Source organism: Myxine glutinosa, chromosome 14 (assembly GCF_964187855.1).
Source record: "Myxine glutinosa chromosome 14, kmMyxGlut1.1, whole genome shotgun sequence".
Lineage (NCBI taxonomy): Eukaryota > Metazoa > Chordata > Myxini > Myxiniformes > Myxinidae > Myxine > Myxine glutinosa.
Genome location: NC_136274.1, coordinates 32,921,080 through 32,938,464, shown reverse-complemented (window position 1 = coordinate 32,938,464; position 17,385 = coordinate 32,921,080). Strand labels below are relative to the sequence as shown.

The 17,385-nt window shown below is 42.3% G+C and overlaps 1 protein-coding gene across 4 annotated transcripts in view; it reads right to left on the bottom strand.

The window, feature by feature from the left end:
• The window catches only part of GPM6A (glycoprotein M6A), a 141,172-nt gene continuing 123,787 nt past the window's right edge, over positions 1 to 17,385 (bottom strand). For 2 of the 4 annotated variants that reach the window (XM_078768117.1, XM_068135498.2), the window contains exons 2-7: positions 11,931 to 12,117; positions 11,007 to 11,163; positions 7,543 to 7,693; positions 7,260 to 7,333; positions 5,703 to 5,768; positions 1 to 5,209 (exon numbers count right to left, since the gene is read on the bottom strand). In XM_078768117.1, the coding sequence (XP_078624243.1) occupies positions 5,132 to 5,209; positions 5,703 to 5,768; positions 7,260 to 7,333; positions 7,543 to 7,693; positions 11,007 to 11,163; positions 11,931 to 12,117 (713 nt within the window). In that variant the 3' untranslated portion in view covers positions 1 to 5,131. The remainder of the gene's footprint in view (positions 5,210 to 5,702; positions 5,769 to 7,259; positions 7,334 to 7,542; positions 7,694 to 11,006; positions 11,164 to 11,930; positions 12,118 to 17,385) is intronic. The other 2 variants (XM_068135497.2, XM_068135496.2) reach the window with 1 other exon arrangement.

Sequence of the window (17,385 nt, the reverse complement as noted above, 5' to 3'; positions counted from 1 at the left end):
TGATATTGTCACAATTTATTTCTATAAAACGTGGTACAAATGTGCTGTTCACGCATGGCACAGCTACACAGGGCGTCGAGGGAGATTGTCACAGGGGTTAAATAGGTGAAGGTCAAGAGGTCACGGTGAGAGCGCGCGCGATGGGCGTGAGCCGCAAAAGTGGGGATCAGGGCTAGATTTGGCACAAATGGTGGTGCGTTTCGCGAAAAGGAGTACAAGAGAAGGGAATGGGGAGAGAGGTGAAATGAAAAAAAAATTGTGCAAAATGGGGTAAAGCATGGGCTAGGTGGGTCAGCAAACACAAATGACAAGGTTGAAGCCCGGTTTACGGCACTGGCACGAGTCTCAAGATAAAAAAAATCAAAAAGCACAAACATCGAAAGCAGTGAAAAGAACAGATCGCTCCATCCATTGTCGTTTAGTTGCAGGAATACTAATTTTAAAGCATTACTATGGACTTTTATCATACATCATTAAAAACCACAAAAACAACCGCAAAACTGCACCACTTTATAACACTTTCCTAGAGTATTATCATAACACCACGGCATTGCTATCGAGGGTGTTAGAAACCATTCTGCTAATAACAAGAATGATATTAAAAGATCACAAAGATCGACAATTGCAAAATTACAGGCACAGAAAGCGGGTAAAAGGGAAAACATGCAGCGGATCGAGTTCCGAAAGGAAAAGTAACCCTGCGGTTCGAATGGAATCCAATTACACACTTTTTATTGGGAGAACCGCAAACCACCCACCCGGTGAAGAAGGAGAGCAAGCGATTGGTACTGATGATGTCACTGAATCCAAAAGGGAAATGAATGCTCCAGTTGTAATTTAGTTTTCCACAAAAGGTGTTTAACTCACGTTGCGTTGATACTATCATAATCATCATTACCTATGGTTGTTGCATGCAGTTGAAGCACCTCCGTCAAAAGGGCAAATGTGGAGAAAGATGAATTATTTATGCTAAATATAAAGCTAATTTTTGTTAAATATTTTGTGCCACGTGTTGCAAAAGCAGAAACGGAAGCTTAAAATCACTTCGTTGTAAGTGCAATGAATGTTGTTGTTTTTCTTCCCCCCTTCAAATAAATTGATTATCACATTTGTCCTTCTGGTGTCTTGCAAAGGCACAGCAGCAAACCAGTTCTCCCAATTTTAAACAACCCTGTTTGTCCCTTCTCTCTAAACTTGTTACAATGGAAAAGTCTTTTTTTTATTCGACCTGACTTAATCATATAGGTGAGGTGTGGACAAATCCATATTAGACAATAATTGTGACCCTGCTTTATATGGGACACCACCACACCACCTCTAACACTGGTCTGCCATTTCAAAAGTGCCCTTTGTCAAAATAATAATTAACAACTCTAAATTATAGTCGTAGATCAAATACAAAGCTTTGTCAAAAGATTTTGAAAATTCAATCGGATTCGTTCAACGAGCACTGCGTTAACTCAAGAACAACACCGGAATCTGATGGAAAAACCTAGTAAGTCACAATGGGACGGCTCGAGACTTACGGGCTTTTACCTTTGGACGGTGGTAAATATCCTGTGTGTGTGTGTGTGTGTGTGCGCGCACGTGTGTACAACAGCTGGACAGGTCGAATGTTTTGGTATTATTATTATTGTTACTATTATCATTATTTACTTTTGCTTTTGCATCATATTTAAATATTTACGTCACAAAATGTTTCGCAAATTGCTACATCGTTAGCCAACCTCAAGAGGAAAATAAAGGAAAGAAAATACAAAATTTCCTCGTTTAAAATCTAGGAGGGAAAGCACTTTTTACAATGGGAAGTTTCATGGAAGAGTCGGACAAATTTACATGACATTGGAAGGGAGAGGGGGATGTGGAGGGTGAATAAATGCGGAATGAGTCGTTGAGACTATTCATTGCTATCACATGGGAAATTCTTTTACAATTCCATACAAAACACCCCATGGTTATACTCTCATTTAGGAAGAGTAAAGTTTTTGTTTAAAATTAACAAACCATGTGTATCTGGTCCAAATCAGGATATTGACAATAAGAACGAGCATCGCATACTGCATGGTACATTAGAGGTGAGGAGGGAATGTTGTGGAGGTTTTGCTCATGAACCGATTTGAGGATTACTCGGTATACATCTTTATGCGCGGGTGGCGAGGGAATGTCGATGGGGTGAAGAGATGCTATAGTGTGTTGAAGGGTGAGAGGTGAGTGAGGTGAAACTTGTCAAGGTGAGTGTGGCAATGAAAGTGAGCATCAGAGGTCGAGAAGGTAACGACTAGTAGAGGTTCAAGCATATGCGTTGAGTCGTTCTTTGGAGCGGGATGATTGGATGTCGTGGAGCTCCTGTTCACCAGGAGGATGCATCGAGTCGAAGCGGCTGAGCCTGCGGTGCAACTGCACCGACGCTCGGTTTGCTACCAGCACCAGCAGGAAATGGATCTGGAACGTGGGTTTTGGAAAAGGTTTTGGGGGAGGGGGAAAGGTGGGAAGGAGAGTGGACCAAAGTACACAGGGAAGTGGGAGTAGGTAGAGAAAAGGGGGCATGGGAGTGGGAAGAGGAGAAGAGAGCAGGAAGTTGGGTTTGGGAATGGAGTTGAAGGGTGTGGATAGAGAATTGGGGGAATTAAGCAGCGATGAGGGAGTGAATAAGGGCAGCACAAATAGAAAGAATATGAGCAACAAAGGAAGTGATTAAATCATGAGGAATAATGGTCATGAGAATAAAGGGACAGGACAAAGCATTAGACATGAAAATGGAAGTAAGCAGAGTGAAAATGATGGCAAGGATTAAAGAAAGTGAGGTGCTTGAAGGTAGCAGGTCAAGCTAGGGGAAAAACAGCAAAAGGGAAGTGATGGGAAGAGTATACAAGGAGAAAGCAGATTGAAAAACGGGTTTGTAGAAAAGAAAGAATCAGGAAGATGTCGAGAAGCAGGAAGTGATCAGGATAGGATAGCAGAAGAGAGCAAAGCATAGAACAAGCAAGGTGGCACGGTGCAGCAGGCACAAGGGAATCGTGATTGTAGGCATAGTCGACGTGCTAGGCCGAGGCTTGCTGCAAAAATACTAGCACGGTCGGTAGAGCTGGTACTCGATAGTCATGCATTTATAGTTGGCCGTATGTTAGGCCAAGGCCTACCACACGCAGGCTTTCGTGGTGCAGCCAACTTTGGAGAGTCATGTGATTATAGTCGGGTTTGCTAGGCCGAGGCCTGCTGCACACGTAACTAGCAAAGCAACGCCCAGCACCGAAAAGCTTCACCAATCAAACAGCGCAAAGAAAACTAACTTACGCAAGCAACTATAATAATGGAAATAATGTGAATACTGGAGTAGCATGAACAACTTACAAACTTCAGGACAAAACGAATTTATTACTCCATATTACACTACAATAACCTATCGATAAATGGGACGAAATGTCTACTACCTCAAGCAGTTATAATAATACCGCAATATGTGAACACGGTTTGTGGTAAAGGTTTTCTTCGCAAATCTGGGTTTCAGGGTTTGTTATGGGAAAATACCCTGACACTCACTTTGCTAATAACCGTACATGATGTTAGTTTCCATATCGGTACTGCGCTAATGTTTTTACCCCGCCCGCGAAGCGAAAAGTGGGGTTAAGCAATCGTTTCGCACTCTGTCTGTATGTCTAAAGAGTAAAGACGTAGTTCTATGATCAAGAAATTACTTAATTTCAATTGAATGTTAAATTTTGAAAACTAAACGTTCATCGGAACACAAACCTGCCTGCAGTTTCACAGTACTTTGGCTCTGAATTTGGAAAATTGTACGGAATCTTGTCCCGAGTGCGTATGCGTACAGAGGAGTGAGGTAATTGTTTTAGTCTGTCTGGCAATCAAACAAAATTGAAAATCATTCCAAACAGGAAACTTATTGTTTTTAAGGACGTCATAAAGTACACAAACAACAGGCGCAAATAACTAATGTAACGTGTTAGATGGGGTGGTGGAGCAGCCCCTGCGTCAACGGCGGTAAACTTCTGGAATTAATTATTTTTTATACAACCTTTTTTTCTTTTTTTTCTTTTTTTGATATTCAAGGCTCATGGAAGAGCTAGAACAATCTTTGTTTTGAAGAGCTGGACCGTTACAATCTTTATTTTATTTAAATTCAATTATATACTTCAACACGAGAACACAAATCGCCTTGTTGTCCCTTCCAAAAACATCCAGTGTAGCAGTACTTGGACATGTTAAATGAGGTGGTGTATAAGACTGCTCCATTAACACTAAACTTCCGGAATGTTTTAAACAAACTTCAAATCATTATTTTATTTCAATTTAAATATGTATTTGAACACTACATGGGGTAACGTGGTCGATGAAGTCTCGAGTAATCATTGTTTTTGTTCATACCATTGTCATAAAACCGGTTGTTTAATGCGTCTTATTGATGTATTCTGCTGTCATTGAAGGTGTTTTGAAAATGACAAGTACCATGAAGAGAAGAAGAGGATGAGGTTGAAGAATAATTGTCATGAATAAAGAAGAAGAGGCGTATATAATGGTGGAGCGTGTAAGGGAAGTAAAGAACAAAGGGGAGATTGACCAAGGACATCATTAATCACTTCAACCTCACTGTGTGTGACGTAAACTTCGTTGGTGCGGTTGCCTCAAATGAAGTTCCTGTCCTCATCTCTTGGCCAAATATTTTAACAGGAACATTGTCAGTGACACCCATTGTGAATGCAGTCACAGGTAGTCATCTGGCTTGTGTCCTCATCACATCCCAGGTGGACATTACGAATCGCAGATGCACATTGTCATACTTGTTCATCGAGTGTTCTAAGTATGGGTTTCGACCCTTCAATCACAAACCTCTCTGAACAGCGGGTCCACAACCGAAGTTGTGTCTGACAGTCATCCATTCAGGTAAAGAGAGAGGGAGAGAGAGAAGGTGAGAGAGGGAGAGAGAGAAAGTGAGAGAGGGAGAGAGAGAGAGGGAGAGAGGGAGAGAGGGAGACCATCCTTAAGGGAGGTGAATGGGAGTGGTCTTGTGAAATCACCAATCCTTTAAAAGAACTCAGGAATGCAGAGAGATAAACGAAGAGACTTATAGTGAGTGAGGGACTGAGGGTGTGTGATGAGTAAATAAGAGGTGATTTCAGAGTTTGGTGCTGTACGCGTCTCCGCGGGCGCGCAAGGTAGCGAAGTCAAAGGCGGATATCATACATAAGCTGACCTGAATGGAGGGGGCAGCAGAAGCCAGGCGTATAGACACAAAACAGAGAGGGGGAGAGAGAGAGAGAGAGAGAGAGAGAGAGAGAGAGAGAGAGAGAGAGAGAGAGAGAGAGAGAGAGAGAGAGAGAGAGAGAGAGAGAGAGAGAGAGAGAGAGAGAGAGAGAGAGAGAAGGTGAGATTGAGAGAGATGGAGGAGAAGGCATGAGTGAGAAGAGAAAGGGAGGGGAGAGAGGATAATCGTGCGTCATGTGGCTTTGCCAGCACATTCGATGCCATCGGTCACAATCTGGCTGTGGCAGTCAAAGGAAAGTTGTGTTCTTGATGACGGCACGTGCTATTAAGACACGAATGATAGTTATCGTGGTTGTGTAAATGATTTCATGGCTGATCAACATGATGACGATGCTTAAAGATGAAGGTGAGTATTAGACAATTCTGACGATGATGCTCCAGAATGGAATGATGATTGAAATACAAATGGTAGAATCCCTTACCATGGCAATCACGGTAGCTCCAGCCCCTGCACAGGCTACAATGTAAAGGTAGTAACTGAGTTTGAACTGTGAAAAGACAAAGAGGGAGGGAAAAAGTGGTGATCAAATAACTAAACAAATACAGCAATGGAGTATCGGGAAGAACGCAAAAAGACAAAGATCGAGTCATCAGGAGGAACCTGAATAGGATTCGGGTTTCGACTGCTGCTCCTCTACCCACAAACCCATTCAGATGCAATCAGGTGAACCCTACAAAAACTATTTGCAAGATTCACCTCTCCATAGGCATAGATAAAACACGAAGGAAGGAAAGGAGAGATGAAGGACAAAAATAATCAAACAACAAGTATGTCGTGCAGAGCACGATACTTGCAAAGTCACAAAAATAAGTTGTTGACTTTTGGCCTATGTTGAGCTTGTGGACTATGTTGACCTTTTGGCCTATGTTGACCTTTTGGACTATGTTGACCTCAAAAACAATTGTTGGTTGAATTCAAATCGTGTTCAAATTCCACCCGACATGCAAATCGTCTTCAAATCTCATGTCAGTCCGATTAAAGTATGGTTTTTAGAAATTTGACAAAGTTGTTGACTTTTGGCCTATGTTGACCTTTTGGACTATGTTCACCTCAAAAATAATTGTTGGTTGAATTCAAATAGTTTTCAAATTCAACATGACATGCAAATCGTCTTCAAATTTCATGTCAGTCCGATGAAAGTATGGTTTTTAGAAATTTGACAAAGTTGTTGACTTTTGGCCTATGTTGACCTTTTGGCCTATGTTGACCTTTTGGACTATGTTCACCTCAAAAATAATTGTTGGTTGAATTCAAATAGTTTTCAAATTCAACATGACATGCAAATCGTCTTCAAATTTCATGTCAGTCCGATGAAAGTATGGTTTTTAGAAATTTGACAAAGTTGTTGACTTTTGGCCTATGTTGACCTTTTGGACTATGTTGACCTTTTGGACTATGTTGACCTCAAAAATAATTGTTGGTTGAATTCAAATCGTCTTCAAATTTCATGTCAGTCCGATGAAAGTATGGTTTTTAGAAATTTGACAAAATTGTTGACTTTTGGCCTATGTTGACCTTTTGGTCCGAAAAACAGTAGGCTTCTTGCTTGTGACTGACCCTACCATTTGATTAAGGTTAGTGAAGATCAGTTGAAAATTGTGATATGTCGGCGATTGACATCCAGACAATATGAGAATTTTTGAAATTCATAAGTGATTCTTCAACATTGAGCGACAGAGCCAAAAACGATATGGAGCATGATGATTCAAAAAGTTGTGGATGCGTTGTGACAAAACTTGGTGGATGAGTTGGGTTAGTGACAAGAACAAGCCGAATAGCTGTTTGTTCAGGTCCGAATCCAGGTTCGGCCTATCTTTACGGATGCAAAAGGTAAAGTGTTCAGCCTGGCTTACCGATGCACTCTACCGACGTACCCTTCTAGTTATTATAGTTTTTTGTTTTTTTTACATTACGTTTAACACACAAGAATATGAATTATCCTGGTGCTCAGTTTAGTAATACAAATTCCTTATCATACCTCTTGGCTCAAGCACATGTCCAACAGCTTTTCATCACACAAGTTTCCACTGGTGAAATTCCATGGTATGATTCCTGTCAATAAGAAGAGAAGATCAGGATGATAAAAGGTGCCAAAGAGGGATCCACATGATGGAGTGAAGATGTGTACCGAAGCATGAACTGGGGCTACATAGAAGACAGTGGAGCAGAGATCCATTCCGTGATGTGCAACCAGATGTGGTGAGGCTCGGTGAGGCTCGACAATATGCAGTGAACGAATGTTTAGCGTGACGGGGGCTCACCAAACTGGCGAAGATCAACGCACACTTGTGTGATATTCATGGCGGCTTCATTGCATGCCACCTGCACGCTGTACGTCAGGTACACGGGCAGAGCCGAGAATGCCAGGATGCCGAGCCAGGCGAGAGTCAAAACGTACGTCAGGAACAGGAACTGGTAGGAGAGGGGAAGAGGCAAGTATGAACAGTGAGATGGTTGCAGTCATTGTGGGTAGTTGTAATTGGCTTCGAAATATTTTCAGTAGTGAGTAATGTAGTCTTTGTAGGTACATCAAGGTTGAGGAGGTAAAGGGTTGTTGCTGCTAGATACAGTGAAGATGGGGTTGGTAAAGTTCTAATGATCGACAGTGCAGTGCATACCAGTGTGTAGTGTTGTTGCCAATGTGTGGTGTCAGTGCCAGTGTGTGGTGTTCGTGCCAGGGTGTGGTGTTTTAGTGCCAGGGTGTGGCGTTGGTCGGTGCCAATGTGTGGTGTTGGTGCCAGTGTGTGGTGTCGGTCGGAGTCAGTGTGTGGTGTCTGTGCCAGTGCGCAGTGGTGTCAGTATGCGGTCTCGGTCACAGATCGTGATGTCAGTGCCAGTGCGTGGTGTCAGTGCCAGTGCGTGGTGTCAGTGCCAGTGCGTGGTGTCAGTGCCAGTGCGTGGTGTCAGTGCCAGTGTGTGCTGTCGGCGCCAGTGCATGGTATAATTTCCAGTGTGTGCTATTGTAAATGACTTTCAGCACTTGGCATTCCTGCTTTGTATCAACTTTGAGTTATTTTTTTTCGTACAGTGCCTTCAGAAGGTATTGACACCCCTTGACTTTTTTCAAAATTTGTTGTGTTAACCAATGCTGAACATATGTTCATATCTCTGATCGATACATAATACAGTTTGAATGTCAAAGTGGATTTTTTTTTCGTAGAAATCTTTACAAATGAATGAAGAATGAAAACCTGAAATGTCTTGAGTCGATACGTATTCAACCCCTTTGCAATGATACTCCAAATTGAGCTCAGGTGCATGCAATTTCCTTCGATCATCCTTGAGATGTCTACAACTTTATTGGATTCCACCTGTGGCCAAATCAATTGATTGGATATGATTTAGAAAAAAACACACCTTTCTATATGAGGTCCCATAGTTGAGAGTGCATGTGAGAGCAGAACCTCTACCATGAAGTTCAAGGAACTGTCCGTAGAACAACTCTGAGATATAATTTTGAGGAGGCATAGATCTGGGGAAGGGTATAAAACCACTTCTAGAGTGTTGAAAGTTCGCAAGAGCACAGTGAGCTCCATCATGAGGAAACGGAAATAATATGGAACTACCCAGACTCTTCCTTAAGCTTGCCGTCTGACCAAACTGAGCAACCGGGCAAGACGGACCTTGGTCAGGGAGGTGAACAAGAACACAATGACCACGCTGACAGAGTTCCTTGGCTGAGATGGGAGAACCTTTTGGAAGGACAACAGTTTCTGCAGCACTTCACAAATCTAGGCTTTATGGGATAGGGGCAGACAAAAGCCACTCCTGAGAAAAAGGCACATGACAGCATCCCTGGAGTTTGCTAACACACACGTGAAAGAATCTGAGAGCATGAGGCAAAATATTCTGTGGTCTGATGAGACAAAAATTGAACTCTGACCTCAATGCAAAGCCCTTCGTCTGACAGAAACCGACCACAGTTCTTCATCACCCATCTAACACCATCCCTACTATGAAGCACGGTGGTGGCAGCATCATGCTATGGGGATGCTTTTCAGCAGCAGGGATTGGGATACTTGTAAGGATAGAGAGAACAATGAATGGAGTCAAATACAGGCAAATCCTTGAGGAGAACCTGCTTCAGAGTGCAAAGGGCCTTAGACAGTGGTTAAGATTTACATTCCAACAGGACATTTACCCCAAGCATACTGCCAAAACAACATTGGACCACAGTTGGTACAAAGGCATGCTGCATACAGCCAAAACGACATTGGAATTACTTCTGAACAAGAATGTGAAATTCCATGAGTGGCCCAGCGAAAGCCCAGATTTGAATCCCATTGAGAATCTGTGGAAAGACTTGAAGATTGCTGTTCACCGACACTCACCATCAACTTGACAGAGCTTGAGCAAATCTGCAATGAAGAATGGGAGAAACTCCCCAAATCCAGATGTGCAAAGCTGATACAGACATACCCAAGAATACTCGAAGCTGTAATCGCTGCCTAAGGAGCTCCTACGAATTATTGACTCATGGGGCTGAATACTTATGTAACTTAGATATTTCTGTATTTCATTTTCAATATAGATGTAAAAAAATTTAAAAACATGTTTTCACTTTGTCATTATGTGGTATTTTTTGCATATTGGTAGCAAAAAATTAAAATGAATCCATTTTAAATTCAGGCTGTAATGCACCAAAATGTGAAAAAGTCAAGGGGTGTCTGAAGGCACTGTATGTATTTAATACAGGCCTATGATATTCCAGCCAGAAAAATGGACCCAAGTCATACCTGAATGGCTTTTTTCACAACCTGTGGCCCGACTCGAGACTAAGAAAGCTGGTGCCTTGACCGAGGACCTTTTAGAATCGTGTGTTTCAATTTGCAACTCAACTTGATCATTGGAACTTTAATTTTGTACTTCAAATAAAATCTCCCATGAAAGAGCAATTGAAGTACGTACACGAGAAAGAAATAATCACAGATTTGGTGGGAGAGAACATATGAAGAAGGGTGACGTTGGTTGGCACGCAACAACTTAATTTGTCACTGACGATAACCAATGGTATGTGAGACTGCACTGATGAGACTTGGCTGGAGGTCTGGTGTCAATCTGGTGTCAATGTCAATCTCAGTACACTGGTGGCCTAAAGGTGAGGACACTGGACTGGTATCCTGGAGGCTGTTGGTTCAAATCCAGTTGAAGGTAGTAGTATTAGTCATTGCATTCTAATCTTCAAGAATTTGAGCGAGTGTCAGAAGAAGTGCCATCTCACTATTGGATTGCCATTAAATACCCTGCTGACTCATTAACGAGCTTCAAGGTGGCATAATCTGACTGCCCCACCTGGCCCGGTCTACACACGACTTGGCGTTGTCGCCACAAGCTTTGTACTTTCTGGGATGTCTCTGCCAATTCATTGCAAACAGTTGTGAATTTTGTTTCATATTATTTTGTGGAAGATAAATGTTTTGTGAAAAATAGTTTAACCATTGTGGTTGACTTCTTCCATGGAGGTCGTTTTAGAAGACTATGGGTCAGACGATAACATTTATGAGAAAAAGAACCCGCAATTTGATGGAGTAAAAAAAACAAAACAAGTAGTATATCAAGTATACAAAAAAATACAAAACATTATACAAAAAATAAAATATGAATACAAAAAAGTTTACCAAAAAAGAAAAACCCCTGACATATTGATGGTGTCCAATAACTGAGCATGTTATGATTCATGCGATGTGTGCATCAAGGTTAACGATGAACTATAGTGCTGATGTACAAAGGCGCTGATGCAGCGGCCGCAGGCAGCAGTCTTGAAGTCTCCGTAGTTATCTCGAATCGCAGCCGAGGTGAAGAAGCCCTCGGTGAAAAGAAGAATGCCGAAGAGGAAGAAAGCAGCAGCCAACCCATAGATTATGTACTGGAAGATGTCCACTCTGCAAGAAGCATACAAAGTTACCCATAATAAATATACAAGCAGGGCAAGCACAATTACAGGGACTAGTGGGCCTACAAAACTATGAACCTGGAAGCATGACTAAAAATATAATAACAATCAACTATCCTATCTTTGTCTCCTCTGGGTCCGCATTGTGTTCATCGTCCCACTCCAGTCTTGTCCTCTCAAAACTTTGGGGGCACATGATTGGATCAAAGAAAAATGCACAAGCACTTGCGGAACTCACAACAACAAGGACATCTGGAAATTCCCGAACTAATGCTAATCCGGAACTAATGGGCATCCGGAAATTCATCCTTAGTTCAACTTAAGTTATAATCAGCATTGCTAGCATTGTATAAACTGACTCCTTCTCCCAGAAAGGTTCCATAGAATGCTAACCCATCCGCAGCGAGCACCATTGTCCCAGAATAAAGATTCAATCCTTCCTATTCAAACCCTCGAGGATCCAAGAAGTGTCCATAACTCAACAGATTTGGGTTTTTTTTAATCAGAACGGGTTGGTGTGGCCAAGGTACCTGCCATCTTGGACAGAAGCGTGCATGTGTATGAGCCCGTGATGTTTCGCTCCAATTTCTACGTGGGTAGATCCTACTGCGGAATGTCCTTACTTCCTCACCCTATTGGCAAACTCAATACTGCTAAGGAAGGTGTTTCAGTAACAGATTAAGATGATTATGCTGGGACTAAGAAATAAAATTGCATTTTCTTCTGCCATACCGAAGATGCCAAACCGACACTTACACTGTGAAGAGTGTGAGGTCGGGGTTGTACGGGAAGCTGAACTTTGTATCAAGCACAGCAAGAGAGCTGGAAAGTGCTTCGTGGCCCCCGCCACAGAACAGTGCCACACCAGCATACAAAAGGAGGGTGGCAAGGAGAGAGGCATATGGAACACCACTCAGGCAGCGGATGCAACACTCGGCGCAGCCTGAGGAATGGCCGGTTGAGAGAAGGAGAGGGAGAGAGAGTGTGTGAGTTACCTCCATAGGAAAACAACAGGAAAAACTGCACTGTAACAGTTCTACATCATTTGTCCACTCTGCGAATCATTAAGAAATTAAGGCCTTTTCACACTATCAACTTTCGGTCCGTGTCGATATCTGCACGGGTCCGATCTGTGTTGGCTCCATGTAATTTTGAACACCATTCTACAATTTAAAAACCTCGTTACCCCACACACGGAAAGCGAAAAACATGGTTAAGCAATCGCTTCATGCCTGTCCGTCCGTCCGCCTGCCTGCCTTATCAGTTGATGATCGTCAGTTATAATCGAGGAACAACGTATTTAAATTGAATGTGATATTTTGAACACGAATTGGAACATGAATCGGAAGAAAGTTTGCCGTTTCACAGTACTTGGTCTCTGAATTCGTCCTGACCGCACACGCGTAGAGAGCAGTGAGATTATATATTTATATTCTGCCTGTCTGGCAGTCAAACAAAATTGAAAATCATTCCAAACAGGAAAAGCTACTGTTTTTAAGGATGTTATAAATGACACAAACAACAAGCACGAAGAACTAATGTAACGTGTTATATAGGACGGTGCAATACACGCTGGGTAAAATGGCGGTAAAACTGGAATAAATTTATTTATACGTCTTTAAACCTCTTCAAACCTTTATTGAAATTGAATTACATACTTTAACACTGTGGAACACAAATCGCCTTCATAATACTCCCAAGAACCTCCAGTTTTGCAGTACTTGGACATGTTCCACCGGGTGGTGTTTGTAATAGGAGCTGTCAAGCGAAGCCCCTGGGAAGTGAGCGTGGCATGTAAGAGGGTACAGTAATGAGGGTGAAGAAGAGGCCGCCGATATGGCTATGTACGATGCTGATTCGATGGTGATCAATAAAGTCTCAATCTCCTAAACTGCGACTCAACATCGTCTTATTACAGTGTCCTCTGCTTCTGCAGTGCTTAACTTGCAGATTTTTTAAACGATCTTTAAAATCATTATTTCATTAAAATTGAAGCACACACTTCAACACTGCATGGGGTATCGTGTTCTATAAACCCACGAGTTAACCATGTAGTGGATGCTTAGATAGGGGATATGGTATGCATAACAGCCACCCCTTGTTTATCAGGACAGTTGCAGAAACTGTTGCTGAGCCACGTGGATTCACGGCAGTGGAAGTCTACCACTTTTTGTATACTTAAACTTCCTTCTGATTGCATTGTCCAATAATAGCGAAATACTGCTTTCACAAAAAATAATACGTCTCTTCGAAGTTTTTGATTGATTTTCAAGTTGGGGAAAGGTTTCTGTCGGCCTTCCAGTGTAAATTCATCAGGAAAACATGATTAATCTGCTATAACTTTAAATTAGTGTCCTATAATGTACAAATTTAAGGTTAAAATTACAAAATTTCCCGACCATGGGAGGGGGACAACCCCCTCCAAGACTCTCCCTCCCTCACACCACAGATCCTTCCATCCTACGCGTTTTTTTCTTCTCTCAATGTTGGCAAATATGGCACATGTGTGCAGTCGCGTAAAGTGATGACATACATGTTGGGCTTTATTTGCCCCAGAGTTGCCAAATGGTGAAAAATAGAATGGAACACTGGGTGGGCGTCTATGTCAACCACTTTTACCCGCTGTTTTAATGGTTCTCACTACCTGGTAGGATCCTTGCACCAAATGGCCAAACAAGATGGCAACTAAATGCACACTAGTATTTAACAATGTAGTGATAATGGTGACATAAATACAGATCACAAATACAGTCGGACCCCGCTATTCGCGGTTCCGTTATTCACGGAATCCACATATTTGCGGTTGATAAAATGCGACATGTTTCTCTATTCGTGGAAATATGTCTCGCAAATTTGCGGTTTTTCAGGGGCGCAAAAAACAATTCACGAGCCGCTAACTTGACACATTTATAAAACCCATCTTCCACTAGCCATGCAAAAAGCAGCTGGATGTACGTACTCAAAAACATCTTATACAAGCCGCGAGCATGACCTGCTTATACTGTACAATACAGTACCGTACATTTACTCTTTTTTTTTTTTTTCTCTTTTTTTTTGTATACTGAATCGAGGCTCATGAAAGAGCTAACATTTATTTCACAAACAAATCAACCAGACAAACAAAATATACAAAAAGAGGGAGTGGAAGACAAGATGGGGAGAGAAGGGGAAGCACACAACCACAACATTTGAGAGCAGGGAGAAGTGTGGGAGGGAGAGGGCTTGGGGGCAGGAGGCATGGGAAGGGGGGGGGGGGGGGAGAGGGAGAAGTATAAAACACAAGGACACCAAGGACTTCCAGGACAGAAGTTGGTATTTCAAAAAAGTGGAATTGGGGTGAAATTAGCGGGGGTAGAAAAGATCAAGAACCTAAAAACATCCCCTTTTCCCCATTGAAACAATGCTGTGGCATACATTCATGGGATTTTCATCGACCTTCGCGGATTTTCATTGTCCTTCGCAGATTATCGTCGACATTCGCAGGATTTGCCTCACCATTTCTGGGACTTTCATCGACCTTCGCGGATTATTGTCGATATTCTCGGGATTTGCCTCACCATTCGCAGATTTTGCCTCGCCATTCGCGATTTGTTCCTCTCCATTCGCGGATTTTCCAGGAACGTATGCCCCGTGAATAGCGGGGTCCGATTGTATGTTTATTTGATACTACTGCAGTGACAAGAAGTATGAAGCAGATGAAGGCCTGGTAAAACAGACAAAAAACACGCCTAACGATCAATTAACGAAATAAAATAGCTCGGCTATGGCTACAGATTTGAAATAGAATGGCACTCCCACTCTGTCGAGCGCATACCTCTGCCAGTCTGAACAGTTTACATTTCGTATCTCACTAATAGGCCGGATCTGCATTGACGTTAACCAAAATCGAATGAATTAGTCCATGTCACACACCAAACCGGTCCACCAAATTTCATCCGAATCCATCCACAACCTTTTGAGATATTAAGTTATATGTCGTTTTTGGCCCTATCTCCCAATAGTGAAGAATCACTGAAAAATTATAGTAGCCAGATTCGGATCTTCACCAAAATCTAATCAATTTGCTCTCATCACACACACTCATGTCAACCTACATAGATGATCCACACGTCATGGCCTTGCTTACCTAATGTTCATGGGTCTCCGCTGTTTGCAACTACAATACTATCCTTTGTAGTTGGAGTTGTGCAAGTAGTGTAACCTGCTTTCAAGGAACCACCAAAAACTTGAGACCGCCAAAAAGTCGAGCAAACCAAAAAATCGAGACCACGAAAAAATCAAGACCACCAAAAAATCAAGACCGCCAAAACATCGAGATCTGCCAAAAAGTCAAGACTGCCAAAAGGTCGAGACCACCAAAAAGTCGAGACCACCAAAAAGTCGAGACCTCCAAAAAGTCGAGACCACCAAAAAGTCGGCACCCAAAAAGTCGGAACATCCAAAAGGTTGAGACCACCAAAAAGTCGGGACCACCAAAAAGTCGGGACCACCAAAAAGTCGGGACCACCAAAATGTCGGGACCACCAAACGTCGAGACCTCCAATAAGTCAAGACCAGTCCAGACAGGAATTTGGAATGTAGCCGAAGAGCTGGCAATTACTTGACAACAAAAACAAACATATAATGGTGTATGTAAACAAATTTGACAGGCGTAAATTTTGTTTGCAAATAATGTACAATTATAACTCCTCCTTCTCACCCTCTCTCCCACAACCCCCATTTACCTGCCACTTGTATTCCTTCTTTTTACACTAATTTCATCCCAAACTAATTTTCCTTTTCTTTGCACTCCTACCCTTTCTCCTATTATCCCCTCTTTTCTCAATTTATTTTATCCCCCTTCCACCTAACGTGCTCCCTTCCATCCAGCACCGGTGCATAGGTAGTAAATGGATGGCTCCTTCATACTATTCTTAGTATTTCTTGTTACAATACAGAAAAGACAGCAAATGTTATCATTGAACAATATATTTCAATGACGCGTATCATTCTGAAATGATCATAATGATTGGGGGTGTCATTTGGATTTGTTTTGATGTTGCATTTCTCACCCACCATTGTGAACCACAAATCGGTCTTGTTTTGGAACAAGATGGTTGTTGCTTGAAATGCCTCATTTACAGAACCACGACAGTCCCTCCCAGCTGCAACAAAATGTTTCTATTTTTCATAAAACTGTTGAACTCGAAAACAAGAAAGAGTCAGCTCGCAACACAACCTCCAATCGCATCATCAGGAGTCGAGCATGTCAGAGCTTTCTGACTCACCAACTGTCACCAAACAAGGGGGTATTTGATGCAGGGAACAGCAACCCTGTTGTCTCAATGGCATCCTTCTATCACCCCCATCCTCATCAACCTCCTCATCCTTGTAACACAAGACTGAACATAAGAGCGGTTCGCTGATCTCCAAAGAGTTTCCACTTGTGTTTTCATGACAAATATGACCTGGGATTAGTAAAACTGTGTTTATCAGATCAAGAATAATTGCATTCTGGGTATAATGTGGTGTTTGAAAACAGAACCCGGTTTGAAAACTGTGATTCCCCATGGACTTTAGACACCATAATTTAGACATCTCTTTCCCAAAGCGGGCCGACGCGAGATTGGATGAAGGACGAGCAATCAGGTGAAGAGTGGCATTTACATTTTGAGTCAAACCAAGAAGTTGGATGACATTGTTTGGCCGATGTAAATCTTTAATGTTTCTTCATTCACATCTTTAAATCACCAAGTAGGCAGAAGAGAAGGAAGCGGTTGTAAAACATAAAGAAGATGGATGTGAGCTTATTGCAAGGAGACACCCCAGCTAACACAACGCCGTTGGGCCAACGTTGGCCCAACGGTGTTGCGTTACCTGAGAAGACACCTTGTCGATATATAGCATGACATCTCAAAAAGTTGTGGGCGAGTTATGACAAAACTAGGTGGATGAGTTGGGTAGGTGACAAGAACAAACCGATTAGACTTTGGTTCAGGTCCGTATCCAGATCTCACCTGTAGGTGGATACAAAACCTGAACTGTTCACCATGGTGGTGGTATATGCTCTCTACTGAGTGGCCTTGCAGTTTTTTGTGTTTTTTTATTCTTAACGGTGTGATGACAATGTTGTCACCAATTGTTGCTTGCCTCATACGTACCTTCCTCAATCTAAAGAAGAAGGATAGCAGGTACAACGCTATCTAAAGAAGGATAGCAGGTACAACGGTGA